The following is a 27889-nucleotide window of genomic DNA, read 5'->3' as shown; positions in this document are numbered from 1 at the left end:
CACTGAGTTTAATACTTTTCAAAGTAATGTAATGAAAGGATCTGTGTGCGTGTTGAAATACTAAACGTGTTCAAATAATGATATGTAGATAGCCAAATAATGAACTCAGAACTTGTGCTCTGCATTTATCCCCTCCACACACACATTGGTTTTGGTGCTTTATAAGGACTCACCCTAACCCAAGTAAAAACCACTTATTATATGGCCTTAACCTATCTATCGCCTAAACCTAAGCTCCTAAGTAAAAACAAACAAAAAAGTATGATTTTTAAAATTTTTGAATTACAAGGACACAATGCATGTCCTCGTAAACCACCCCAACATTGTATTACCTACTGTAGGTCATATCCATGTATTTTTAAACAAATGTATGGCCTCACAAACCACTCAAACCAGCACACACACACACATAATAAAAGTTGGTTAAAACTTGCAAACTGTCCTACAAATCTGTCTCCCTAACCATTAGTCCACAGCTCCCCCTTAAATGCGTTCTAATATGTTAAATGTGCTTGTCTGTTGTGTAGTTTGTCTTTAAGACTGAAGCGTGTGGCTTCAGAACCATTCATGAAGAGCTGGCCAAGGGAATGACCTCTGACCTGAAGAGCAATGAACAGTCGGTCATACGCAACGTCCTGAAGGTGAGAAAGCAACAACCATTTCTCATGGGACCCTCTGATGTCCCTTAATTGGAAATCACACTTGTGGTTTTTGCTGGTCATAAAGGGACGGACGCCTATAAAGTTCACTGTTTTTTTTTTTTAGCTAAATCAATCAATTTATTTTTGTTTAATAATATTTTTTAGATATTATTCTGCATTTTTAGAGTGTTTTGTGTTAATAATTAATATTTATGCAGTAATTAATATTCATTTTCCTCAGTGAAAACTAACATTTTTATAATTTATTTTATTACGGTTTCTAATAAAATTACAAATTAATAAAAAAAATTATTGCAGTATAATAAAATTATTGCTATAATTAATATTTAATTATTGCAGTATTTCCAGAGTAGAAACAAAGGGCAGATTAGCACCACCTAGTTGGTAAAAAAAGAAAAACATGCAATGACATGGTGTAACCACTAGGTTCCAGTATTACTATCTCTACAACACTGCTTGTGAATTTCCTAGTTGTTTAAACATTAAGGAATTGTGGATTTGAATATACATCTAGACAAGCTAAAATACTTCTTTTGACAAGGTTTAGATATTTACTGTTTGACAAGGTAATTTGAAGTGTTAAGTTATGGATTATGATTACAGTCGAAACAACTGTACATATTGCTATAAAGAGACTACACAAAAGCCTTAACATTTTGTGTGATGCAGTGTGCGAGTGAGTATTACCCCTTCGCTTCTGTGCACAATAAGCATCATGGTGAATTTATAATCTTTTTTGAATGTTAATTTTTTTTTCCGGCGGTCATTTTTGACCGCAAAGACCAAAAGTGTGACTTAGCCAGCTTAAATCATGGCCTCATTTTTTTGTGTGTGTGTGTGTTCACATTCTGAAACCGCTTGAGGGCGAGTCAATAGTGAGTAAATAGTTCATCTTCGGGTGAACTATCTCTTTAAGTGTTTAGTTTAATATCTGTTTTATTTTTGCAGTTCTCGTGGTTCTTTCTCGAGATCATAGTGAAGTCAATGGCTCAGCATCTGCTGGACTCAAACAAGCTCAAGGTAAATCTAGTCGCTTTGCTAAATGACTAAACTGTGAGTCTGTTCAACTTGTTTACACTGTAAAATAGGCAGGGTTTCACACAATTCATTCAAGTTGTCTCAACACAAATCAGTTAACTTAACTGTTTAATGTTCAGTCCACTTAAATTAGTTAAGTTGTCCCCCAAAAAAATCATAAGAATTATTGTGTTGTTTCAGCTCATTTTGTATAAGTAGTTTGAACACATATATATATATATATATATATATATATATATATATATATATATATATATATATATATATATATATATATATAGGAAAATGAAAAGCAAACTAATAATAATAACAATAATAATAATAAAATACATATCATTCCAGATTTTCAGAGTTAATAAATAAATAAATAAACATATTTTTTATTAATTAATTATTAAATTTTTTATTAATTTGTTTGTTTGTTTATTTATTTATTAACTTTGAAAGTCTGGAATGATATGTATTTTATTATTATTATTATTGTTCTTATTATTATTATTATTATTAGAAGTTTGCTTTTTATTTTCTTATTTTTTCTTCTTTATTATTTTTTATGTATGTATATATATATGTACATATGTGTTTGTATGGATATATATACCCTTTTATATTTTTTATTTCAAGGCTGCGGTTGTGGTAGGGGAAGGGTAATGTGCTGCTTTAAATTGTAAATGCAAAAGTCAATATATAATAATATTTTTAAAAAATTATAATATAAAAAATTGAGTGTAAGAATGTCAAGTATTATTAACTACTTAAAAGATCTTGTAATAAGGCTTGTAATAATACTGTAAACCCATGTTGTGTTTAGCTGCCGCGACCGCAACGATTTCCTGGCACTTTCCAAAACCGTTTGGAGACGTTGATCATGACCATGTCGGATCACATTTACTGGAAGAACAAAGAGCTGGCGGAGGAGACGCGGAGTGCAAATATGGCCATTGCGTTTTTTGTGAAGGTCAGCAACAACACTGATTATGAAGAGTATTGTATTATTATCTGAGAGCTGTCTTTTCATTACAGCTAAAGGGATAGTTCACCCAAACATGAAAATTAACTTACTCGCAGGTCATCCAGGATTACTTTTTACTGCAGTAGAAGATTAAATAATTTGAGTTGAATCCGTTGATGATTCATATAAAGGCAGTAAATGATGACACACTGAGGTCTTGTGAAGCGACACAATTGGTTTGCGTAAAAAATTAACATTATACATATATAATATCGATCACCAGCTCTCATGCATTCATCTTCAAAACGAATCAGACTACATTTGCACATGTGCTGTGAACTGTTTGACCAGGCTGTGGATCAAAGCTAATAATACTGTAAATAAGGTTTAATTTATTACATGGAGAGATCGTTTTGCTTCACAAAGGCCTCACTGTGTCGTCAAGAGCCACAGCTATTGATTTGGACTCATTTGTTTATTGTTCATCTAAAGAACCTGTCACCAATCACTGCCATTACATCAATCACCAACAGTTTCACCTCAATTGCTCCTCTAAAGAAAATACAAGTCTCAAAAAGTCACAGCAAATGTTCATTTTTGGGTGCACTATCATTTTAATAAGTTAGTTTTTATCTCTGGCAATAACTCTATTTCCCATCCCCAGCGGTGCTTCACCTTGATGGACAGAGGTTTCACCTTTAAACTGATCAGCAACTACCTGAACATGATCACAGCCACTGACAATAAGGTGACAATACATGATCTTTCTGTATCCATTAGTATGACTAGACTCTGTTTGAATGTGGCCAGTGGTGGCTGTAATTAGTTACGACGTGTCATGTGGACAACGGGGTTGCGGATCCAAATACAGGTATATTAACAAGAATGGTCAGGCAAGCAATGGTCAACAGAGGAGCAAACAGATGTAAACAGGAAATCAAGAGTCATGGTCAGTAAAGAAGTGGATGATCAAAGGCAGCGGACGGGAATAAACAATAAAACAATTCAAGGGTGTAAGGGTGCTTTCACACCTGCCTTATTTAGTTGGATTGAATCGCACTAGAGTTCGTTTTCCCTTTTGGTGCGGTTCGTTTGGGCAGGTGAGAATGCAGCAATCGTACTCGAGTGCGCACCAAAAGTGGACCAAACAAGCGTACCGAGACCTGCTTGAAGAGGTGGTCTCGGTACGCTTTCAAACGAACCCTGGAGCGGTTCGTTTGTGGTGAGAATATGATCCGTACTAAAACAGGTCCAACCGCAAAAAGTACTGCGCGTTTTGGACTAATTCAGCTGCCGTACACCGATGCGCTGTGCATTATGGGATAAGGAGGAAAATATTAGTTGACAGAGCTTAACCAAGAGAGAGAGAGAGAGAGGGGAAAACATTACCTGATGGATCGTTGGTAATATTTCCGCAAGATGAGCATGTCGCAGTTTAGCTAAATTAATTCACGTCTCCTCCTGAAGTGACGAGCGATGCATTAAACACTGTTTTCCAGCCGCGGCCGCGCTTCATTCTCGTAATGTAGAGTTTGTCTAAAGCAGAGATACAATCAGCCAGCGCAGTCGTCCCTCCAGAGTAAAAGGTTTTGTTTACCTGCGGGAGTTCACTGGCATTTTCCCGCACGTGAATTCTGACCAATCAATAAGCAGTTTAGGAAATATGTTCAACAACATCTGGCCAATGAGAGATGTGGATTTTGTCAGATGACTGCATTTTGGTTCGTTTCAACTGGTTCGGTCCAAAGCCAGCAGTGTGGTGTGAAAACGACCCAAGACGGCAGAAGATGCAACAATGTGTCATTTATTGCGCTTGGTCTGGACTAGATGAAGCGAACTACAGATGTGAAAGCCCATGCATGGTAATGCTCATAGTACAGTTAAACAAAAAATCAACAATCAGTGTGTGTCTGCGCTGCTTTCATCATGAATAATCAGTGGAAAACCGGAACAGGTGTGAGTGTGTGGTGCATGACAGGCTTTGTAGTCCATATAATGACAAATTCAGCCCCGTGCAGAGACTGTCCTAGTGGCATGTGCAGGCAGGATAAAACTATTGTGGGGGGGGTGGTTGGGGGGTTTGGTGTTGTCGCAAACTGAAGAGTGTGGGGGGGGGGGGGGGGTTGTTGGTGTGATTTGTCATGAACAAAAGAGCGGGGGGTGGGTGGTTGGTGGGGGGTTATGTTGTCGGCAGGGGCACTTCAGATCATTTTGGAAGCGCACCAAGACTAAAGAGGGCATGTGCACTGCACGTGTGCCCGTGCCTGGACAGATGTGTAGTCCTGTGAATGATTCCCGGTGATCTACAAGCCTGGATTGCTGGTGATTGTGACGTAAGGTAAATTGAAGTTAAGTAAATAGGTACTGTAAGTAGATCACTTTTTAGAAGAAAAAGTAAAGTAAGGGATTACTTTTTATTTTCAGGTGATGTTATTATAATAAAGCGAAAAATGTCCTGTTTGGCAAAGATTTAAAGAATTAAGAGTTTAATTTCTGTTGTCTATGCAGCGTTGAGATTTATATGTAGTGCATTTATGCTTGAAATTTTTATTGTTTAGCCAAATAATTAAATAACTTAATGAATTATTGAGTTTTCAAACATTGTAATGAAAAATGTAATTTAAATATGGATGTAATTAGTAATTAATTACTTTTTTGATGTAGCTAGTTGGTGAACCGACCAATTATCATGACCAGAGGACAAGGATGAACAATAGAGAATCTAAACACCACAAATAGTGACCGCTTGCCTCAATACAAGGCTTGCAAAACAGAAGTCTTATTTTGTTTTGTTTTTTGTTGATATTGCTCTTAGTTTTAAGTGATTTTAATGTCACGATGTGTTATTTTTTAAGTGATTTTAAGGTCATGTCCACATTAATTTGTTTTCCTTTTAAAAAATGCATACTTTTCTCTCCATTTTGGACTTCAGTCCACACTGAGACAGCATTTTTAGGAAATGAAAATGTATCTTGTGTGTAAAATGCTGTCCAAAGTGGACACATTTGAAAACGTTGCTTTCGTGTTGCATTGTGGACTGCGAAATCAGAGGCTCTCGACATTATTTTAGTCATGCGACCCCAATTGATGCACGTTATATGGACAGAAGAAATCCTACAAAGGGACTCCCTATTTTGAAAAACTTTTCAGGTTTTCTCTTAATTTTATAAGTAGATTTTTTTTTCTGCCACAGCGGAATGAACCACCAACTATTCCAGCATATATTTTATGCAGCGGATGCCCTTGTCAGTACTGGGAAACACCCATACACACTCATACACTTTACAGCCAATTTAGTTCATCAATTCCCCTATAGCGCATGTGTTTGGACTGTGATGTAAACCGGAGCACCCGGAGGAAACCCACGCCAACACGGCGAGAACATGCAAACTCCACACAGTAACGCCAACTGACCCGGCCGAGGCTCGAACCAGCAACCTTCTTGCTGTGATGCAACAGTGCTAACCACTGAGCCACCGTGCCACCACATTTGGGAATGTTCTGTTTTAATGCTATGGAGAAAACTCAATGTGCAAATGTTATTTGTTTCCAGGCGCTGTGTGAGCTCAAGTTTGAGTTCATAAGGGAAGTGTGTAACTATGAGCACTTTGTCCCTTTGAGTCTTCCCATCCCGTCTGCACGAATCACAGGTCAGCACATGTTTGTTTCTCATGCATATTAATGCTGATTAGCATATAGTAGACCAATACACTGTCTCATTTCTCTCTCTGTCAGACAATGCATCAACAGAAGCCCAAAGTACTAAGGGTAAGTAATGAGTTAATTGCATTAAACTTGATATTTAATTATATATTATATACAGCTGAAGTCAAAATGATTAACCTTCTGGAATTATTAGCCCCCTGCATTTCCGTTTAACAGAGAGCAGATTTCTTCAGCACATTTCTAATCATAATAGTTTTAATAACTCATCTCTAATAACTGATTTCTTTTATCCTTGCCATGATGACAGCACATAATATTAGACTAGATAATCTTCAAGACACTAATGTTCAGCTTAAAGTGACCTAACTAGGGTAATTAGGCAAGTCATTGTATAACAGTGGTTTGTTCTGGAGACAATCCAACACTAATATTGCTTAAGGGGCTAATAATATCAACCTAGGCTCATTCTGAACATGTAGCCCCATGGAGGTTTCTGGAGACCGCAAAATATGTCCAGGGAGGTACGTATTTTTGCAGTTGTTGTTTTCGCGAATCCATGAGAAGGCCGCTGTGTGCGCTTTTTCGCATCTCAAATGTCTCTCGCGAGTGCCGTTCGCGTCTGCACTGTTCTCGCGTAAACCCATCGGAGGCTGCTGTCGACCGACTGACTGACTGATTGATTGACTGGGCGACCAATCAATTGACCCACCCTCCTCCTTCCCTAAACTCAACCAATTTTACCGATTGCCCTGCCCACCCACATCTCTAAACCCAACCGACGATTTACAAAAGCCGCCCAGAAAAAGAAAAGCCCTCGTCTGATTTTTACCATGTTTTCGGATTTTTGCCACATTCTCACCCTGTTGTTCACTCGTTCATTTTATGTTTTGGATTCTGTTTTTTGTCTTGATTTCTGGAACCGTTCTTTCTCTAGACTCGAACCCGGTCGTGGTCCTCATGGTCAACTCCTCTTTGCATCTCAAGTCCGCCGGCGTACACGAGGAGCTAACTGGACAAACTTGGTTGTGGCAGGAAAACCCTCCACACGGAAGTAAGCGGTCAGCCAGTAAGCGCCAAAAGGAACGTCATCATACCACCGCGTAGCATTCGCTTGAAATGAAATGCAGCCATACATATCTCTGGCTATCCTCTGTCCGCAGGGCTACGTTTTCAGAATGAGCCTGGGTTGCAACAGTATTAACTTAAAATGGGTTTTAAAAAAATGTAAACTGATTATATTCCAGCCAAAATAAAACACACATGATTTTCTTCAGAAGAAAAAATAATATAGGAAATACTGTGAAAAATTCCTGAATCTGTTCAACATCACTTGGGAAATATTTGAAAAGAAATTCCCAGGAGGGCGAATCATTGTGACTTCAACTGTATTTCTGAGTTCAATGGCAGCTACTGTAATTAGTAGTATATTGAGCTATAAGTCTTTACTAATAGCAAGAATTGTACATCAAGCACAAACGTTATGTGGTTTCTCCTTCTCTCTCGTCCTCCAGTGGACTTCCCAGAGTACAGTTTGACAGAGGATTTCTGCAGGAAGCATTTTCTGTCTGGATTGTTGTTGCGAGAGCTGGGACTCGCTTTGCAGGATGAGCAAGATCTGAGACACATCGCTCTGGCCTGCCTGAAGAACCTGATGGCCAAACACTCGCTGGACGCTCGATACGCCACAAAGGTTACCTTTCGCTCACTGCTACCAACTCACAACTCTGAATTTACTGTCACTCTGCATTAAAAGAACACCTTGCACAAGGTTGTTTATTGTAATTTGATAAAAAATACATCTTTAAAATTTTGTAAGATGATACAACACAAGGTATAGCTTTATTAAAAAATCAAGATGTTAAAAACTTTTAAGGAATTAAGATGCTGATGAGCGTTAAACATGTTATCACTAACTTGTGAAAAGGCTGCATAATAATAATAGTAACCTATTGTTTACTGTATTGTGTTTGTGCAGGAGAAACAGGCTCGGATAGCTTCTCTTTACCTGCCGCTTTATGGCCTGATCCTGGACAACATGCCTCGGTTTTTCCTCAGAGATCTGTTTCCAATCTGCCTGACGGCGAGTGACCAGGTACACACACTTTAAACTATACTGTAGCCAGGTATGAGCTTTCGGACGCAGCATGATAGTGTTACTTCCACATATTTCCTTCACAGGGATCCAGAGATGATCTCAGTGTTGGAGTGGGTTTGGCAGGTCAGGTGACCCATGTTTTACGCCACGGAAACTCAATGGACGCGTCCTTCTCCAAGGAAGTGCTCAACTCCATTACAGGTATTTATGATGGTAGATCGACTGTCTCCTTGTGTGGATGTGTTTCATTGACTTCCGCCTTATTAGTATACTTAAAGGGACAGTTCACCCAAACACTTTAGGTCACAATTCACGGTATTAAACTAACACTAGCTTAATAAACTACTAATTAGCTGTTTATTAATAGCTAGTAATGTAGAAGTTGGGTTTAGGAAAAACCTGACACAACTGACTTCCATAGCATTTGTTTTTCCTAGTATGGAAGGCAATGGTCACATGTGTCCAGCATTTTTCAAAATATCTTCAACTGTGTTCAACAGAAAAAAGGAATTGCATAAAGATATGAAACTGCTTGAGGGAGAGAAAATACACTTTATTTTTGGGTGAACTATTTCTTTAGCAAAAAATAGAAAGTTCTGCCATCATATGGTGCATATATAAGCAAGAGGCTGTTATTTAAAAACTGAAGGAGAAGTCAATATTTTCAAAAATTTATAAAAGGTTTATTTTTTTAAGATGATGATTAAATGCACAAAACAAAAGCATGCTAGGATGATTGAAAAGGTAATATTATATTTAAATTTTATATTTTCTAACATAGAACATTTTTTGCTTTCCCAGCCTTTTCATCATTGGCTGTATCGACCGCTAATCATGCCGACTCCAGGGGTTCTCTGATCAGCATCGAGTCGAACCCCAGCAATAGTGACCGCAACAGTGAGAAGATGGATGCCTGTGAAAAGGCAAGTGTATGAATACACATATCTTAGATTAATCCTAACCCCTTACTAACCCTAAATCCTAAACCTTACCCTAAACTCTAACCCTAAACCCTTACCCTTATCCTAAGTTTTTACCCTAAACTCTAACCCTTAACCCTAACTCTTAACCAGTGTTGGGCAAGCTACTTGAAAAATGTAGTGATGATATGTGTGATATGTTGCTACATTTTCCCCTGGGAAATGTAGCAAGCTAAGCTAAAAGCTACATAGCAAAAGTAGCTTAGCTACATCCACGCTTTTTTTGCAGTTTTTATTAAATTGAAAGTTAAAAGTTAAAAATTTATTTTTTATTTATTTAAGGTCATAAATAAATAAGTTTTTGCATCTTAACATGTGCTTCTCGAGATATGGTCACGAGCTTCAGAATTAACTCCTCTCCCTCAGTCATCTTTCCATCAAGCAAGTTTCTGTTGGCGACATCACCCAACCAGAGGTAGCAGTAGCGCACTTAAAAGTTTGTTGTCGAACACTGTAAAACAGGAAGAAGAAGAATTCCTCATTCTAGCCATCATATGGATTTACTATCACCAGCTACACACCCGCCTCATAGCTCCGCAAATGTCAGTGCCGTCACTTATTGATCCGCGATCAGTAAATGTAGCTTGTGTGGACGCTACTGCGCTACTTGACTAATAAAAGAGCTTCGCTACTGAAAAGCTATTTGATTTAGAAAGTAGCAACGATACCGCCACGATACTGAGAAATGTAGTTAAGCTAGTAGCGTCACTACTTGTAGCGATGCTACTGCCCAACACTGCTCTTAACCTAACCCTAAACTCTTACCCTAAACCCTGACCCTTACTTTAAACCCTAAACCTAAACTCTTACCCTTACCCTAAGCATAAACCTTTGCTCTTACCCTAAACCTTTACCCTTACTCTTAAGTTAAACCCAAACCCTTACCCTAAAACCTAACACTTACCCTATCGCTAAACCCTAACCTTTACCCGAAACCTTAAACTAAATCTTAACCCCAATCCTAACCCTTATGCTAACTCTAAACCCTTACCCTATCCTAACCCTAATCTAAACCCTAATCCTTAACTCTAACCCTAATCCCTAACTCTAACCCAAACCCTAAACTAACCCTAATCCTTAACTCTAACCCTAACCTAACCCTAATCCCTAACTCTAACCCTAAACCCTAAGCTAACTCTAATCCTTAACTCTAACCCCAAACCCTAACACTAAACGTTAAATCCTATCCCTAATAAAGAGTTTGCCACTGCTTCATTTGGAATGGGTAAAGCAGAAATGTGTAAGAATTGCACACTTCTTTGATCACTGCAGGGTTTCTGAGGCGCTCATAAAAGATGGTATATATATATATATATATATATATATATATATATATATATATATATATATATATATATATATACAGTTGAAGTCAGAATTATTAGCCCCGTTTTTATTTTTTTCTTCTTTTTTAAATATTTCCCAAATGAAGTTTGACAGAGCAAGGAAATTTTCACAGTGTGTCTGATAATATTTTTTCTTCTAGAAAAAGTCTTATGTGTTTTATTTTGGCTAGAATAAAAGCAGTTTTGAATTTTTTAAAAAGTATTTTTGGGACAAAATTATTAGCCCCTTTAAGCTAGTTTTTTTTCCGAGAGTCTACAGAACAAACCATCGTTATACAATAACTTGGCTAATTACCCTAACCTGCCTAGTTCACCTTATTAACCTAGTTAAGCCTTTAAATGTCACTTTAAGCTGTATAGAAGTGTCTTAAAAATATCAAGTAAAATATTATTTACTGTCATCATGACAAAGATAAAATAAATCAGTTATTAGAAATAGGTTTTTAAAACTATTATGCTTAGAAATGTGCTGAAACAATCTGCCCTCCATTAAACAGAAATTGGGGAAAAAATAAACAGCAGCGCTAATAATTCAGGGGGGCTAATAATTCTGACTTCAACTGTATATATATATATATATATATAATTATATATAGTGTGTGTTTGTGTGTAATTATATATACTGTGTGTATATATATATATATATATATATATATATATACAGTATATATAAAGACACAGACAGATGTCAGACTGTTAACTCACTTTTATCATCATTTGCATGAAAGTGCAATTATTTACAGAGTAACAAGTATTTTAATATAACGTTTTTAAAGCTAGGATGATGGTTCAATATGAATAGAACAGATCCAAGAACTGTCCATCCCAGTCAAAACAGTCGAAGTTTAGCGGGTCTCATGCTGTCATTAGCCAAAATATCTTGACAAACCACACATAAAGGTCATGGTTCATCAGCTGGTCCTGTCCACGTAAATCCTAAACTCAAATACTGATCATCATATCGTCGTCTTTTGGATTTAAGCCCTGAACTTGAAGGCTTTGAATCAGGGGGTCTCAGAAACCGATCCATTGTATTAGCAGGCATATACCTGTATTGGCGGGCTTGCCAAACAGAAGCGAATTCACAGCTATGGCCTTCTGGGTAAAAAAGGTTTTCTTATATTTGACGTATTACTTTTTTTATTTGTTTAATTAAAACGTTTAAATATAATAAAAAATACATATAATAATTAAACTTAATAATTATATTTTTATTATATAATATTTTTTCCCGCGCCTCCCCTGACATGCTCTGGCGCCCCCCAGGGGAGGCACGCCTCACACTTTGAAAACCCCTGACCTAGCTGATCTCCAGGATCTAATGAGCTCAGGGCTCTCTCCCGGGACAGCATGCCAAACAAGCTTTATAGACAATCATCAACTAAGTGTGAACTCTTGAAATACCAATAGGAAATTAACACATAGAATGCAGCAGTAATCAAACAAATATCAATATATATATATATATATATATATATATATATATATATATATATATATATATATATATATATATATTGTTAATTTTGTTTTCTGTATTCAGTTTGCCAGGCCTCAGTCTCTTATTGGCTTTGGATCCCGCTTTGATAAACTGGATCAAGCTGAAACCAGAAGTCTGCTCATGTGTTTCCTGCACATTATGAAGACCATCTCAGAGGGTGAGTTTAACAATGATGAGTCCTGTAATGCATTTACATCATACACTGTAGCATCTGCGCATGATTGGCTCTGTGTGTTGCAGAGGTGATGGTTTCATACTGGCATCGAGCGATTCACCAGGAGATCAGTGACTTCTTCAATATTCTGGAGTAAGAGAATGTTTTTATAAACACTAATAAATGGATGGTGAAGTATGAGAGAGAATTAAAATGCATCAAATATCTTAATTCAACAGATTATGCCTTCAGCACTTTCGTTTCCTTGGAAAGCGGCACATTGCCAGGTAGGACTTCTCTTTCCTGAGTCATATCTATGTGTGTGCAACTTTTCTATTAGGTTTATTACAAATATTTAGTTTAAGGGAAATGTTTAGTTTAATTTGCTTAAATCTTTGTACTCAATATTTGTTTGAGAGAGAATAAAAACTGTAGTGAAAATGACAGAATATTATTGACTCCTCTGCTGGGTGTGAATTACATGAGGGTTTGGGGAGTCTGATCCCCCTAATTAACGCTTGATCCCTCATAAAGGACATCAAAACAATATGTATGAGGGGTCTGCCCTTTAAATAGTTGAGAAATAGTTTGCTTTAATCTGCATCCCTGTATCATAAATTATATTAATAATAATAAAAAAAAATTGAGCAGCTTTTTTTCAGCACATTTCTGAACATAACAGTTTTAATAACGCATCTCTTATAACTGATTTATTTTGTCTTAGCCATGATGACAGCACATAATATTAGACTAGATATTCTTCAAGACACTAGTATTCAGCTTAAAGTGACATTTAAAGACTTAACTAGGTTAATTAGATTAAGGTTAGGGTAATAAAACAGTAATTTGTTCTGGAGACAATCCAGAACAAATATTGCTGTAGGAGGAAAATATTATTGACCTTAAAATGGCTTTCAAATAATTAATAACTGCTTTAATTCTATAGCCGAAATAAAACAAAAGACTTCTCCAGAAGAAAAAATATTATAAGAAATACTGTGAAAAAATCCAAAATCTGTTCAACATCATTTGGGAAATATTTGAAAAAGACAAAAACAAATCGTCCCCTTAGAATTATAAGGTTCTATCTGACATTTTTGTCTGACATATTCATATTAAATGACAACTTATTATGGGATGTTTTTTTTTTTTTTATAAGTTGTTTACACTTTAAGACTTTTTATTTAAAAAAACAAAAACAGTTTATCTATAAAGTTGAACTCTAGCTTGGCTCTGTAAGGTTCTTTCTGTGAGCCAATCAGCATTTTTAATGCCCGCACGAGGACCAATCAGGATCAGCTTTCTTTGTCAGTTCACCAGACTGCTCCATTGACAGCAGGAAAGACCAGAGCGACAAAATCACACAAAATCAAATAAATATTGAAATAACATCTAAATAATGCCGCCACACCACACAAAATTGAGATGTGTGTAAATGTGATGATCTAGAAGCATTTTTTTTTACATTGAGATGAAATGTTACATTTTACATTGTTGAAAAATAAATTAATATTTAAAAAAATTCTATATTATAGTCAGTGAAACATTTTTCTGTGTTTATTAAACTCTTTTGCTCATTGTCTGTTTTCTTTTAAAGTCTTCACATTTAATATTAAGCCTTGAAGGGGAAATGCTTAATTTAATTCATGGGGCATATAATTCAATAATTCATATAAAGCATAAAATGTAATAAATATTAACATATTACTTAGATAAAATTCACATCTGCACCGGACAACTTTTTAGGACAGCCTTGTAAGCTTAATTTGAACAAGAAGAAAATATTCATCCTAAAACCTGAAATAAATGCAAAAAATTAACTTTCTCAAGCATCAACATATTGTTACAGCACCAAATTGTATATGTTTTGATTGTATTTCTTAAAAATTAATGCTTCAATGAATGATCTGCCAGATAGAACCTTAAACTCCAAATGGAAAATGACTTTTCAGAATGAGAAGGTTCTGTCTGCATTTACCCTGGTATATTTGCTCCAATTTGCAAATGTAAGAGAACTGAGTACATTAAGGGTCTCTATCATGTTAATGTATAAAAGAGAACTATTACACACATATCATTTGCTATATGGAATGGCAAAACTTTGAAGCTCAATATCTCAAAATCATTAAGAACGCAGATACAACCTTATAATTCCAAGGTGACGAATTGTCAATGTCAAATTCGCACCCTTCTCCTAAAGTAGTCCAAGTCTGCATATTCTGATGTTATTCTTATGAATGTATTCCTGTTTTATTCCCACTTCATGTACAGGTCATTGTATTCGTATAGTGTATGTTATACATCTGTGCTTGTATTTGAGTGTTTACACTATTGTTATCATCGAACGCTGTGTTCCCAAATCCATGTTTTCCTGTCTGACCCCCACACATAAATCCACATTATACATCGTTATTCTGTCCATCAGGGATTTCTAGAGTCACACACAAGATCTTTAACATCTGCTGTTTAATATCCTAATCCAAACAGTGCACTTAAAGGGATAGTTCATTTACTCACTCTTCGCTTATACAAAACCTATTTGAGTGTCTTCTGTTGAACAAAAAAGTAGATGGCGTCCCAATTCACCTGCTTATATGTTCTTAAGGTATGCACTTTTATTGTAAAGAAGAGTATGCAAGATTTGGGACAAACTAATTCCCTTATTAACGGACCGTTATGTTGTTGGTTACAAGACTTGTCAATCATCTCGACACATCATCTACATTATTTCATATCTAATTTCCTACATACAGCAGCAGGTTAATCTGCCATTCACAATCTTTCATGAAGAGAAACCTCCTCAGGTGTTTGGATAATTCTGCATTCAGAAGTCAATGTTCAAACAAGTTCACATTGTCCACAGCGGAATGTACCGCCAACTAATCCAGTACACAGCAGATGCCCATCCAGCTGTAACATAGTACTGGGAAACACTCTCACATTCACTCGCACACTCATACACTACGGCCAATTTAGTTCATCAATTCCCCTATAGCGCATGTGTTCGGGAAACCGGAGGAAACTCACGCCAACACAGGGAGAACATGCAAACTCCACACTGAAATGCCAACTGACCCAGCTAGGACTCGATCCAGCGACCTTCTTGCTGTCAGGCCAAAGTGCTAACCGCTGAGACACCGTGCCACCGACATGCTAATTATATTTTTGATTACTATTTAGGATGGGTAGTATGCAAATTGGGATGCAGCAGTTGACGTTTTTGGTGCAGTTGAACAACCAGCATTCTTAAAACATCGTCTGTAGTGTTCAACAGAAGAAAGAAACTCGAGGTTTAAAACTAAATAAGAGAGAATTTTTTATTTTTTAGGTGAACTGTCTGCAGGGTTCCCACACTTTTTGAAAGTACTTGAATTTTAGACGGATTCAAGACCTGAAATGTACTTAAAAACAAACACAGGTCCTTGAAAGTGTTTGAATCCAATTTGAAATTAGTTTATGGTGTTGTTTGGTGCTGATGTTAAAAACCAAACTAAAAATAATGATAGATTCCTAATTTAAAACAAATAATCCACATTTGATCAATATTTCAGGAAACACATTTGAATATTACCAGTGTTGAATTTTTACTAAACTTCTTTGAACGTGACTGTTTAAAACGGTCAATATTTGTGAAAATAACACATTGAAAACATCATCATTACTCTGACATTTTAATCTAAATATTAAGTGTCATTGAAATGTTACATACAGTAAGGACTTTCATAGCACTACATGTGCTGGGGGAATTTAAAAAATGGTGCTTGATTTGAAGTGAATGGCGCTTTAAAAAGTCCCTGAATCTGCTGTTGATTAAAGAGTGTGAACCCTGCATCCCTTTAAATACTCTGCTAGATCAGTGGTTCTCAAAGTGGGGGTCGGGACCCCCCGAGGGGTCGCGGGGCAATGAAGGGGGGGTCGCCTGGTGATTTCCAAAAATCTATTTATTTTTATTAAACCAAAAGAATTAACATATTTTATCAATCGCTATGCTGAAAATAAAAATAGTCGTTTATAGTTACTATATACTATATAGTTACTATAGTAGCTTATAGTTACTAGTTCTATTGGATTGCGACCCCTGGGGTAATTACATCATATTAAAGGCAGCAATAGCGTCAGATGCATTTTGATTTTATAACACCAGGTTATACTTTCTGCCACATTTAAAGCACTGACACACGTTAAAAAAATGTAATTGGTGTGTCTGCGTCATTGCATGCAAGGTTTCTTTATTTATAACCACCTCAGAGGATATTGGGGGTCGCGAGTCACTGGTATTGTTATTTTGGGGGTCGCGGGCTGAAAAGTTTGGGAACCGCTGTGCTAGATGCTTGACTTAGATTTTTACAGTCTACAATCAGTGGTTGAGATGGGTCAAGGTTGGCATTAACCTTTGGAGCCAGATCGGTCTCAGAAATAATACACTTACAAAATAAAATTCATACACCATTCACATTTACAGAATTGAATTTGGAAATTCAAAACACAATTCATAAATGCACACATCCAATTCACTTGTGGAAATATTTAGGATTTTTACTTTATGAATTGGACTTGTGCATTCATGAATTGAGTTTTGAATTTATGAATTGGATTTTGTAAATGTGGATTGTGTATGAATGTTATTTTGTGAATGTATTATTTCTGAGACTGATCTGGCCTCATATTAACCCTGCTGTGATTGGCTGATTGTGTGCGCAGGAAGCTAGCGGCCGCAGTTAAGCTGGCTCAGGCCACACAGAACAATGGCACCCTCAAGGGCTCTAATGTGTCCTACCACTCTCCAGGGCTCCTACCCCAATGGTAAACCCCTAACAGGTCTCCCATTACAATGCATTAAATAGCAATGATGTATATGCACAGGGACTTTCATTTTCAGACAACCAAGCACAAGCGCTTCTGGTGACTTGTTGCGCCATTGCAAAATCGCCACGATCACAAATCAGTGATCTTCACTGTATGATTGTTGTACCATATAAAGTGGGTCTCTGACCAGATGAGAAGCACTGCAATACATTTTTTCTGCGCCGTGTCTTTAAAATATGGAAATGTATTTCACTCCAGTATTTTCCATGGAGTTTCTCCGCTAGCCTGCTGCTACTGATGGTGCTAGCGTTTACACGGTCTTTCATCTCGCTTTACGCTTGAGCAACTAAATGAATGCTTAAGTCTGTTTAACTTTTAATTTACATTACAGCGTCAATGCTGTAAAAGGAACCTTATGAAATTATAAATAGTCACATTAACCTGTGCATATAGACCATTGCAATAAATGCATTTTATTTTTTTATTTATTTATTTTTTTTGGAAACTAAGAATTTTAACCTTTATTAAAATATTCTAACACACACAGTTGCCAAACATCACAAAGCATTCCTCCCTGTGGGTCCCACTTTATATTAGATGTTTAAAACCACAATGTACTTGACAGTAATAAAGATGAAGAATAGATTTTATCGATGCAAATTCACTGCTATTGAATGTGGGTTGGATTTATGTTATGGGTTAAAAACAGTAGGGTCGAAAAAAGTAACTACAGTTTAATAAGTAATACCAACACGTGACTTGACACCCCTACATGTGATAAAAGCTATCCTTGCCATGTTAGATGGAGATTTTTGAAATGTTTTAATGGAGTCAATCTAGGGCCATATATACTTGGAAAATAAAATAAAGTTTTGCAAACAAACAATAAAGTGTCGAGCAAAAATAAATAAATAAATAAAAAATAAATAAATAAATTTTAAAAAATCAGAATTTGGAAATAAATTTGAGAGATAAAAATTTATTTTACTAGCAAAAATTAAAAACTGCAAAGAGAAAATAAGGTTTTGAGAAATAAAAATAAAATTTGCAAACAAAAAAGAGCCATAAAAAAACAAAAAAAATCAAGCAGTGCAAACAAGCTAAAGTATAAGCAATAAAAAAACGATATATTTCAACATTTTTTATAGCATTGCCTTTACAAATCCCGTCCAGTTAATTGCAATGCTTATTTTGATTAACTTTTTAGTAACTTACTACCGGACCTACTGGGCTGTAAGATCACATCGTTGATACTGTGTCTCCAGGTGATAGAGGCAGGTCCAGCCTGCTGTAAATGCCCAAGTTCCCTAGACTCCGCCCCCTTGTCAAATAAGGGCCACAAAGTGAAACGCACAAAAATTTTAAATGCAAAGTGAAAACAACATTGCAAACTCACGGTTGGCTGAAAAGCAAATAAATGAGCATTGCAATTGGATGGATTTTGTAAAGGCAATGCTGTAAAAAATGTTTAGCAAATATATCAGGTTTTTTTATTGCATATATTTTAGTTTGTTTGCACTGCTTGATTTTATATAATTTTTTAGGTGTGCCATGCTCTGGCACACCTCTTCCAACCGGGCCAGGGCCGGCCAACTGAACTGCACATGAGCCTGATTCAGAGCACTCACACTTTTCAAATGATCCAGGAAACGGGCCTGGGCACGGTTCGGATAGCATAGTGTGAGTGCACCCTTAAGCTGCGGTCACACTGCATTCTTTGCCCCATAGACCTCCATTCATACACACGCGAATGCAACAGACTGGAAACGTAAGCTTGTGTGGCAAGTTAAGTAGTTGACTGCGTTGCAAAGTTCAAGCTTGGTGAACTCTGACCTGCGAAATTGCATCACATGACTGTGTAAGACCAATCGAAGATAAAACCTGACCTCTCGCAATCGCTGGCTTGTTTAAATGCCCAAATATCTTGTTTAATCTCGCCCCTTTTCGCAGTGCCGTATGACAGAATTTTGTATGCTCAAACTCTAGTGTGACCGCAGCATGACCTGTAGGTTTCAAACAAGCCTGAAGGACTCAATTAGTTTGATCAGGTGTGTTTAATTAGGGTTAACACTAATTTGTGCAGGGCTGCGGCCCTCCAGGAACTGGGTTTGACACCTGTGACTAAAGTGTTTGTTCAATCAAACTAATCTTACAAGTAATTTACTTTAACATTACATCAAACTGACTTAAAACAGTTAGATTGACTTTTAGTGGAAGATTTAATTCAAGCATTTTTAACTCATTTAAATAAGTTCAATTAAAATAAAAGCATCTGTTGCCATGATTTATTGATCATCATATATATATTGCATGAAATGATTCTTTGGAATGTTCATACATACTGTTTTAATACATGTAATATAAAGTGGGTCTATCTTGTATAAATTTCATAACATCACGTGTCTTTTCATATAGTCTTCACTTACTGTACATCCATAATGTGCAAATCATTTTTGTCTGTATGCAGCAACCAGTCATTAACCACATACTATGCAAATGTATGCTCTTTAAAGTAAATAAATGACTTTATATTGTGTACTATAGTATTTACTTTTGAGTTAAAGCTTTTTTTAAAAGAGCGCACACTGCCAAATGCTTTTCTTACTTAAAAAATACTGTTTTGTTTTCAGAAATAATGTCAAAATTAAGTGTTTTTTTAAACAAGTTAATTTTAAGGGAAAACTCACTTAAGTTTGATGTACTTTTTCCGAGATCAAAACAATATATTTCAGATGTCTAGAAAATGCTTCTAGGTTTAAGAATTTTTAGATATCTACACTAGAAACGAGACAAATATTCTAAGTATGAGCAGCATTTTTTGCAGTGCAGATATTCACAAATAGCCAAATTCTCTGTAATCACTGAAAGCATTAAACTTCAAGCCTCAAAAGACTAGGGAAATATTAAGAGATGCTGTTGTTTTGACATTTCTAGATGAAGTTTGGGAATTTTGCTAATCACTTAAACTATTATGCGCAGGATTCTGTCTGCACAGGACGGTCACAGACACGCTCGCTCTCAGACCATGCCCATCATCAGGGGGAAAAACGCCCTCACAAACCCCAAACTGCTGCATATGATGGAGACAGGTGAATATACGCTCAGTCCAGCTGACAGTCAACGCTTGTTTTGAGTGTTTTAGGTACAGCGGGGGAAATAAGTATTGAACACGTCACCATTTTTCTCAGAAAGCATATTTCTAAAGTTGCTGTTGACTTTAAATTTTCACCGGGTGTTGTTGACAACCAAAGAAATCCATCTATGCAAAGAAAATTAATTAATTTATAAATTAAGTTATGTGTAATGAAATAAAATGACGCAGGAAAAAAGTATTGAACACATGAAGAAAGGAAGGTATAGTTCGGCAGTGAAAGCCCAGACAGCAGCTGAAATCTCTCAGTAGTTCTTCAGCAAGCCTCTGCCCTTCCTCAGCTGCTTCAGTCCAACATCTACATTAGCAGGAGGATGAAGATGTATCCATTTCAGCAATACAAAATGCTTTCAGAGAAAGAAAATAAAGCTGTAGAATGGTCCAGCCAAATACCTGAGCTGAATCCAATAGAGAATACAAAATAAAGCTCAGACTTGATTGACGAGACCCACAGAACCATCAAGATTTGGACACTGTAGAAGTCTGTGAGAAACTCACACCTGAGCAATGCATGTGACTTATAATATACAGCTGAAGGCAAAATTATGCTGATAAAAATTGGGGTGGTGGTGGCTTTTAAGATGAATATCCGTGAATTGCAAAGCATGAACTTCCCTGTGTTTTTATCATCATAAATAAAAGTCAGTATAAATGCACTGGAATGAAATGAGATGTTGGCATGTTCTACATTGATGCTTTTGGATTTTGTAAGATTTTTGAGTCGTTATTATTAGAATCAATGAAATATAAATGTGACGTGTGTTCAGATGGAAATGTTGCTGAAGGAGAAAACTTTAACCCTACAGACGTGGAGGCGAACCTTTCTACTGAAGTAGCATTGACCGTGTTGGATGTTCTGGACCTGTTTGTTCGACATCATAAGGTAATACATATAATTATAATATTTCATTGGTTTCATGTGGATCAATAAGTGTGGTGTGTCTAAGAAAATCTATATTGCTTAGATTTTTTTAAATCTATTTTAACAAACCAAAAAAGAAAAATCCTCAGTGTTAAATTAACACCCATGTGTCAGCACTGCAGAGTGTTAAAATAGCACTCGGGTAGTGTTGATGTTAATGAGATCATCAGGTGATTAAGTTTTGATTGATTACATGATGAGTTTTGTATGATTGTTTTGCATCATACAATGGACAATTCTCAGTGTTAAATTAACACCCATTAGTGTGCATGTGTCGACACTACAGAGTGTTAAACACTTAGGTACTGTTGACGTTAATTAGATCATTAAGGGTTTTAATTTTGATTACATTGAGTTTTGTGTGATTAAGGTTTGTGCTGTTTATGATAAAAAAACAATCACACAAAACTCATCAATGCAATTAAATAAAACTGAATCCCTTAATGAGCTCATTAACTTTAACACTACTTAAGTGTTATTTCAACACTCTAGTGTTGACACATGCACACTGATGGGTGTTATTTTAACACTGAGGTTTGTGCTGTGTATGATGCAAAACTATGTTAAAATAACAGCCATTAGTGTGCATGTGTCAACACTACAAAGTGTTAAAATAACACTTTGGTACTGTTGAAGCTAATGAGATCATTAGGGGTTTTAATTTTGATTGATTACATTAAGGTTTTTGTGATTGTTTTGCATCATACACAACAAAAACCTCAGTGGTAAACTAACACCCATTAGTGTGAGTGTGGCGACACTACAGAGTGTTGAAATAACACTTAGGTAGTGTAAAGTTAATGAGATCATTAAGTGATTCAGATTTGATTAATTGCATTGATGAGTTTTGTATCATACAAAGTAAAATCCTCAGTGTTAAATTAACACCCATTGGTGTGCATGTCTTGACACTACAGGGTGTTAAAAAACACTTGGGTAGTGTTGAAGTTAATGAGATCATTACGTGATTCAAATTTGATTGATTACATTGATTGATCGATTTCAGCATGTCACCATTGTTGAGATCCATATGCTGATTCTTGATGTCTGTTTCTAAAGTTACTCTGTCTGAAACACTAGCTGTGCATATAGCCCATTCACGCATAGACATATTATTGCCCTGTGATGGACAGATCATGTTTTCTTTAACAGAAACAGTTGCAGCACGATGAAGGACAAAACTCTTTGATGAAGAAAGTGTTCGACACGTACCTGCTGTTCTTCCAGATCAACCAGTCCACCACCACCCTCAGACATGTGTTCACAGCCCTGCGCCTCTTCATGCAGAAGGTGTCACTTCTTCTTTTACTTTGTTGTCTTTGTTTTTCCCATCAGGGACAGGTTTAAGGAATTACTGAGTGAGTTACGACTAAAGTAGAGCATCTCTGTCCCCTACTCAATGGGTTTGTATTGGAATATTGGACTGCTCTTAGATTTTGCTGCATTTAGCTTAACCGTTCTTGGGTGGCTCGCCAATGTATTAGATTACTGTAATAAACAAAATAAGTAAGCTAACCAAAGTTCTTATAGGGAGAAGACTTTATTGAAGGCAATGAAAGGTACAGTTCCTCTTCATCGATGTTAACCTGTCAGTCTTCAAGTAACTTAGTCTGTGAGAAACTACTTTATAACCAAGGATGTGATCTCCTCCAGAGATTACCCAACTGATTTCGTTGGGTTACAACTCTTGACTTCTTTTAGGTCATTTGGTTTACACATTTTCAGATGCAGACACTTGTTTGCATATGAAACAAGCCATATAATCTATCACTGGACCTAATCAGGGTGTCTGCAGGGTCCTTAAAAGTATTTAATAAATAAAATGTTAAATTTTAATAATTAAAATATGAATATTAATTAAAATATTACATAAACTGTTGCTTGGTAGTTATTGTAAAATGTAAATACCTATTTTAAAAAAAGCAACAACATTGAAATGAAATTACAGTGTAAAAAGCATGCTGGGTTTCACACAATCCCTTCATGTTGTACCAGCATCGGCGGATTAACCAAATAGTTTTTAAAAAATGTAAGTGTATTGAACATAAAACCATCATATGAAAGCAAAACCCACTGTGCTAAATAACACCCATTCAAGAGTTCACACTTAGCTGATGATTGATAATAAAGCTTGTTTGGCATGCTGTCCCATGGGAGAGCCCTGAGCTTATGAGATCCTCGAGCCCTGGGCTCCCTCCCATTTGCAGAGCGAGAGTGGAGTTTGAGCTCAGGTAGATCTCGATGAACTCCCCCGACTTATTACTGGCTAATGACCTAATGAGCTTGGCTATGGTATCAATTCGGTATGTTCAATTTACTTAGGTTGAATGTTTTTTGGACTGTGGGAGGAAACCGAAGAACCCGGGGAAAACCCACATGAGCACGGGGAGAATGAGCCAACTCCGCACAGAAATGTCAACTGGTTTAATAGGGACTTTAACCAGAGACATTCTTGCTGTGAGGCAACAGTGCTAATTACTGGGCAACCTTTTATTTTAGATTTATTAAGTTGATTTAATTGTGTTGTTTCAGCTCATTTTAAAGAAGTATTTTGAACAAGCAGCAAAAAGGAGTTTAGTTTGAGTGTATAGACCTTTGGACTGATCTCTTTCTCTTCCTCTGCAGTTCCCGTCCACGTTTTTCCAGGGGAAAGCGGATGTGTGTGGCAGCCTGTGTTACGAGATCCTGAAGTGCTGTAACCATCGCTCCAGCTCCACACAGACTGAAGCCGCCGCTCTGCTTTATTTCCTCATGAGGAGGAACTTTGAGTTCACGAAGGGCAAGTGCATCGTCCGCTCACACCTGCAGGTGCTTTTCTCTTATTTTCTACATTATACTTCATATTATGTATCTTAAAGAAATGCTACACTTTTTCTGATATACAGTTGAAGTCAGAATTATTATCCCCCCCTGTATATTTGTCTCCCCAATTTCTGTTTAAAGGGTCATTAAACACCAGAACACATGTGTTGAGCTGTTGACAGTGGTATGTGTCCCACACTGCTAAAAACACTATTAGGACACCTATATTTCACTAAAAAGTGTAAATTGGTTGTTTTTGCGTTATTTCAAGCAAATTCGTACTTCCGGTTTGAAACGAATTTTTGAAGCTGCGTAACGGTCATGAGATAATAGCGTGTATTCCAGCGTGCAGACTGGACGTCTGTGCCAGAGTGAGTCTTATTACGTCTTACAGTGTGATGCATTAATGCATGAGTAAAGCTTGGTTCAAACCAATCAGCGCGCTCTATTGTGCAACTTCATTAATATTCATTACTGTCACAGTGTTTAGACGACAGAGACGCCACGTTGTGTTGGCAAAACAAGCGTGAAGTGTTGCTTTTATAGTTTGCTGCAGTGAAGTTTTGTTTTCATTTTCTCTCTGTGAGAGCTCAGCTGGAGTCACATGTGGATTAACAGTGTACGCGACGCTCGACAACAATAACTTACGTGTCTAAGGAGGATTATTGTTTACCTGAGAGCTGTTCTCATCTGCAAACGCTGAGATCCGGATTCGCTTGTAGTCTCCTCTTAATAAAGACGCGGCTCTAGTGGCTGGTGATTGTCCTGTCTCTACAGATTTGGTAAGTGAGTGACCAGTGCTCTTTGTTTATTCAGTTTGTTCGTATCGAACTAAGTTAACTATTGCACCGAGTGTAAACATGTTAGCACCAAAACCAAACTTTAACCTCGTGTAGGATTTTCACCGCATTTTGTGACCGGAATAACACTCGCGGCTTTCTGACGCTACCTGCCGTGTGCATCTAAGTTTCCGGGAAATGCGGAGTTTTTTTTTCTCTCATTCGCCGTGCGGTTTCAATCATTGCATGAAAAATACACGCTTACAGCAGCTCCTCGAATCAAATATCTCGTTTGTCGCGAGGGGCATGAATGAATTCCCTCAATGAAAGAGCCAAACTGCAGTTAAAGTCCACCATTTAATAATCTGGCAAATAATTCGACTACAGATGTCCATGTAGGTTAAACACCATCACTTTCTCCTGTGTGTGTGTGTGTGTGTATTTTGACTCTGAAACTTGCACGTGCCCAAATACACACTCCCACACCCTCCCACTTTTCTTCCTCCGACACTCCCCCTAAACAGAGCTGGACACGCCCACTTTTCTGACTTTTTCCAAAGTAGAGGTGTGAAAACACCCTGCTGAAACGAGGGGGTTTCATGGCCCTTTTTTTTCAGCACATTTCTAACCATAATAGTTTTAATAATTCATCTCTAATAACTGATTTGTTTTATCTTTGCCACATAATATTTGTCTAGATATTTTTTTAGACACTAGTGTTCAGCGTAAAGTGACATTTAAAGGCTTAACTAGGTTAATTAGGCAGGTTAGGGTAATTGGTTGGCAACACAACTTGGAAGGTGCGTCTCTGTAACAGCGATGATCTCATGCATAATAACGATGTTGCATCTCATTCACAATAGAGTGCGCTGATTGGGTCGAACTCTTTCTCATGAATTATGCACAGACATGCTGAAAACGTAATGACATCACTGTGTATTAGCCATTTTAATTTACACAATACCCTCATCATCATGACGCTGCTTCAAAAACTTTTTTTAAACCGGAAGAATTAATTTGCTGAACGAAATGTTCACTTGTTAGTGAAATATATGTGTGCTAATAGTGTTTTTAGTAACACGGCACATATATAAATATATATATATATATATATATATATATATATATATATATATATATATATATATATATATATATATATATATATATATATATATATGTCTGTTAGCATCTCAAAACATGTGTTTTAGGTATTCGTGACTCTTTAAAGGGGAAATGAAGCACTCAGTTAAGTTTCCCTTATTTTGTGCATTGGATTCCACTTTAATGAAATTATTTTAAACAAAGTCGATTAATGTAACCATTTAGCAGAAAACGGCATGCCCCATTACGTCAGCACCGGACCAGGTTGAAACCACAGGCAGCGTTATATAGAGAGTGAATCATTACTGACATAATGGGGGCGGGTACTTTCACTTTTCACTGCTACAGCCCCCTTATGTCTGCTCGTGTTCAAAACCAAACTAAGATCAGTGCGGCTTTTCACATGGCAGGTTTTTACATCCTTCATACATGTTAAGAGAAAGTCAATGAAATTGATTTGTGGGGTTTTCTTTCTTCTTATTCAGGTGATTAAAGCTGTGAGTCAGCTGATCGCGGATGCAGGCATTGGCGGATCACGCTTCCAGCAGTCTCTGGCCATCATCAATAACTTCGCCAATGGGGACACGCCACTTAAAGTAAGAGAAACGACTTCAAGTCTGTGTGAAATCAAAACTGACTGTTTATTTTGCGAGTGCGTATTATTGTTGTTTACAACCCAGGCTCATTCTGGAAACGTAGCCCCGCGGACGTTTCGGGAGGCATCAAAATACTCCCCGGGAGGTATGTATTTGTGCAGTTTTGGTTTTCGCGAATCTGCAGTTCGCGCCATGCTGTTCTCGCGTAAAGCCGCCGGTGGCCGATGTCGAGCGACCGTCTTGTCTGACTGACTGAATGATTAATCGAGCGACCGGCCAATCAGGCGACCGGCCAATCGTGCGACCGGCCAATCGGCCGATGCACCCTCCTCCTTCTCCTTCTTCCCTAAACCCAAGCTACGATTTACAAAAGTCATCCAGAAAAAGAAAAGCCCTTGTCTGATTTTGACCGCGTTTTCGGATTTCCCCAGGTTCTCGCCCTGTCATGAACTTCACTTTATTTTTTGGATTCTGTTTTTTGTCCTACCTGATTTCTGGAACCACTCTTCCCCGGACTCGAACCCGTTCGTCGCCGTCGGCTCCCCTCCGGCTCTCTGCTCCACCGACTTACACAACGAGCTAACCGGACAAAATGGTTGCGTTGAGAAAGCCCTCCACACGGAGGTGAGCTGTCAGCCGACGAGTGGAAAGAGGAGCGGCGTCACACCGCCCCGTAGCGTTCGCTTAAAAAAATGAAATGCAGCCATGCGTAGCTCCTGCCACGTAAATCGTGGTCTCCGGGGTACAGAGTAATAATAACAATAATAACAATAAATATAAACGTCTGCGGGGCTACATTTTCAGAATGAGCTTGGGTTGGTTGTTTAGGTGAACAATTGATCCACTGGGTAAAAAAAGGTTGGTTTGTACATTTCAATCAAAGTCTGACCAATCAGAGTGGCTCTTTCTCTGATGATGTCAGTTCGACACTTCAACCACAGTATTCTTAGCCACGCCCCTGTTACCGTTATTTTGCTATGAGAGAATGACAACATAGGCTCATTGAGAAAACGTAGCCCTATATACATTTCTGGAGGCCGTGAATTATGTAGCCAAAAGTACGTATGGCTGCATTTCGTCTTTAAAACGCACGCTACAGGGCGGTATGACACCATTCCTTTTCGCGCTTACCAGCTTACGTCCAGCTAGCTCGCCATGTATATCGGCGGACATGAGCAAGGAGTTTACTATGATGACGGGTTCGAGTCTGGTGAAGAACAGTTCCAGAAAGCAGGTAAGACAGAAGCAAAAGCCAAAAACTAAAATAAGCAAGTAAATATTGGTGAGTGTGGTAAAATCTGAAAATGTGGTAAAAATCAGGCAAGCGCTTTTCTT

The 27889-nt window shown here is 37.3% G+C and overlaps 1 protein-coding gene across 15 annotated transcripts in view; it reads left to right on the top strand.

The window, feature by feature from the left end:
• Positions 1-27889, top strand: part of dock10 (dedicator of cytokinesis 10) — a 147467-nt gene that overhangs the window by 93552 nt on the left and 26026 nt on the right. For 10 of the 15 annotated variants that reach the window (XM_087283458.1, XM_087283454.1, XM_087283467.1 and 7 more), the window contains 19 exons: positions 528-641; positions 1611-1682; positions 2512-2658; positions 3317-3400; positions 6206-6302; positions 6388-6420; positions 7830-8008; positions 8294-8410; positions 8497-8614; positions 9215-9336; positions 12283-12397; positions 12481-12547; positions 12634-12681; positions 17096-17197; positions 20180-20289; positions 21119-21234; positions 22426-22563; positions 23899-24081; positions 26444-26554. In XM_087283458.1, the coding sequence (XP_087139584.1) occupies positions 528-641; positions 1611-1682; positions 2512-2658; positions 3317-3400; positions 6206-6302; positions 6388-6420; positions 7830-8008; positions 8294-8410; positions 8497-8614; positions 9215-9336; positions 12283-12397; positions 12481-12547; positions 12634-12681; positions 17096-17197; positions 20180-20289; positions 21119-21234; positions 22426-22563; positions 23899-24081; positions 26444-26554 (2073 nt within the window). The remainder of the gene's footprint in view (positions 1-527; positions 642-1610; positions 1683-2511; positions 2659-3316; positions 3401-6205; positions 6303-6387; positions 6421-7829; positions 8009-8293; positions 8411-8496; positions 8615-9214; positions 9337-12282; positions 12398-12480; positions 12548-12633; positions 12682-17095; positions 17198-20179; positions 20290-21118; positions 21235-22425; positions 22564-23898; positions 24082-26443; positions 26555-27889) is intronic. The other 5 variants (XM_087283462.1, XM_087283459.1, XM_087283461.1 and 2 more) reach the window with 1 other exon arrangement.

This window comes from Danio rerio, chromosome 15 (assembly GCF_052040795.2).
Source record: "Danio rerio strain M-AB ecotype USA chromosome 15, GRCz13ab, whole genome shotgun sequence".
NCBI lineage: Eukaryota > Metazoa > Chordata > Actinopteri > Cypriniformes > Danionidae > Danio > Danio rerio.
The sequence above is the reverse complement of the archived record's forward strand: the minus strand, read 5'-3'. Positions and strand labels throughout refer to the sequence as shown.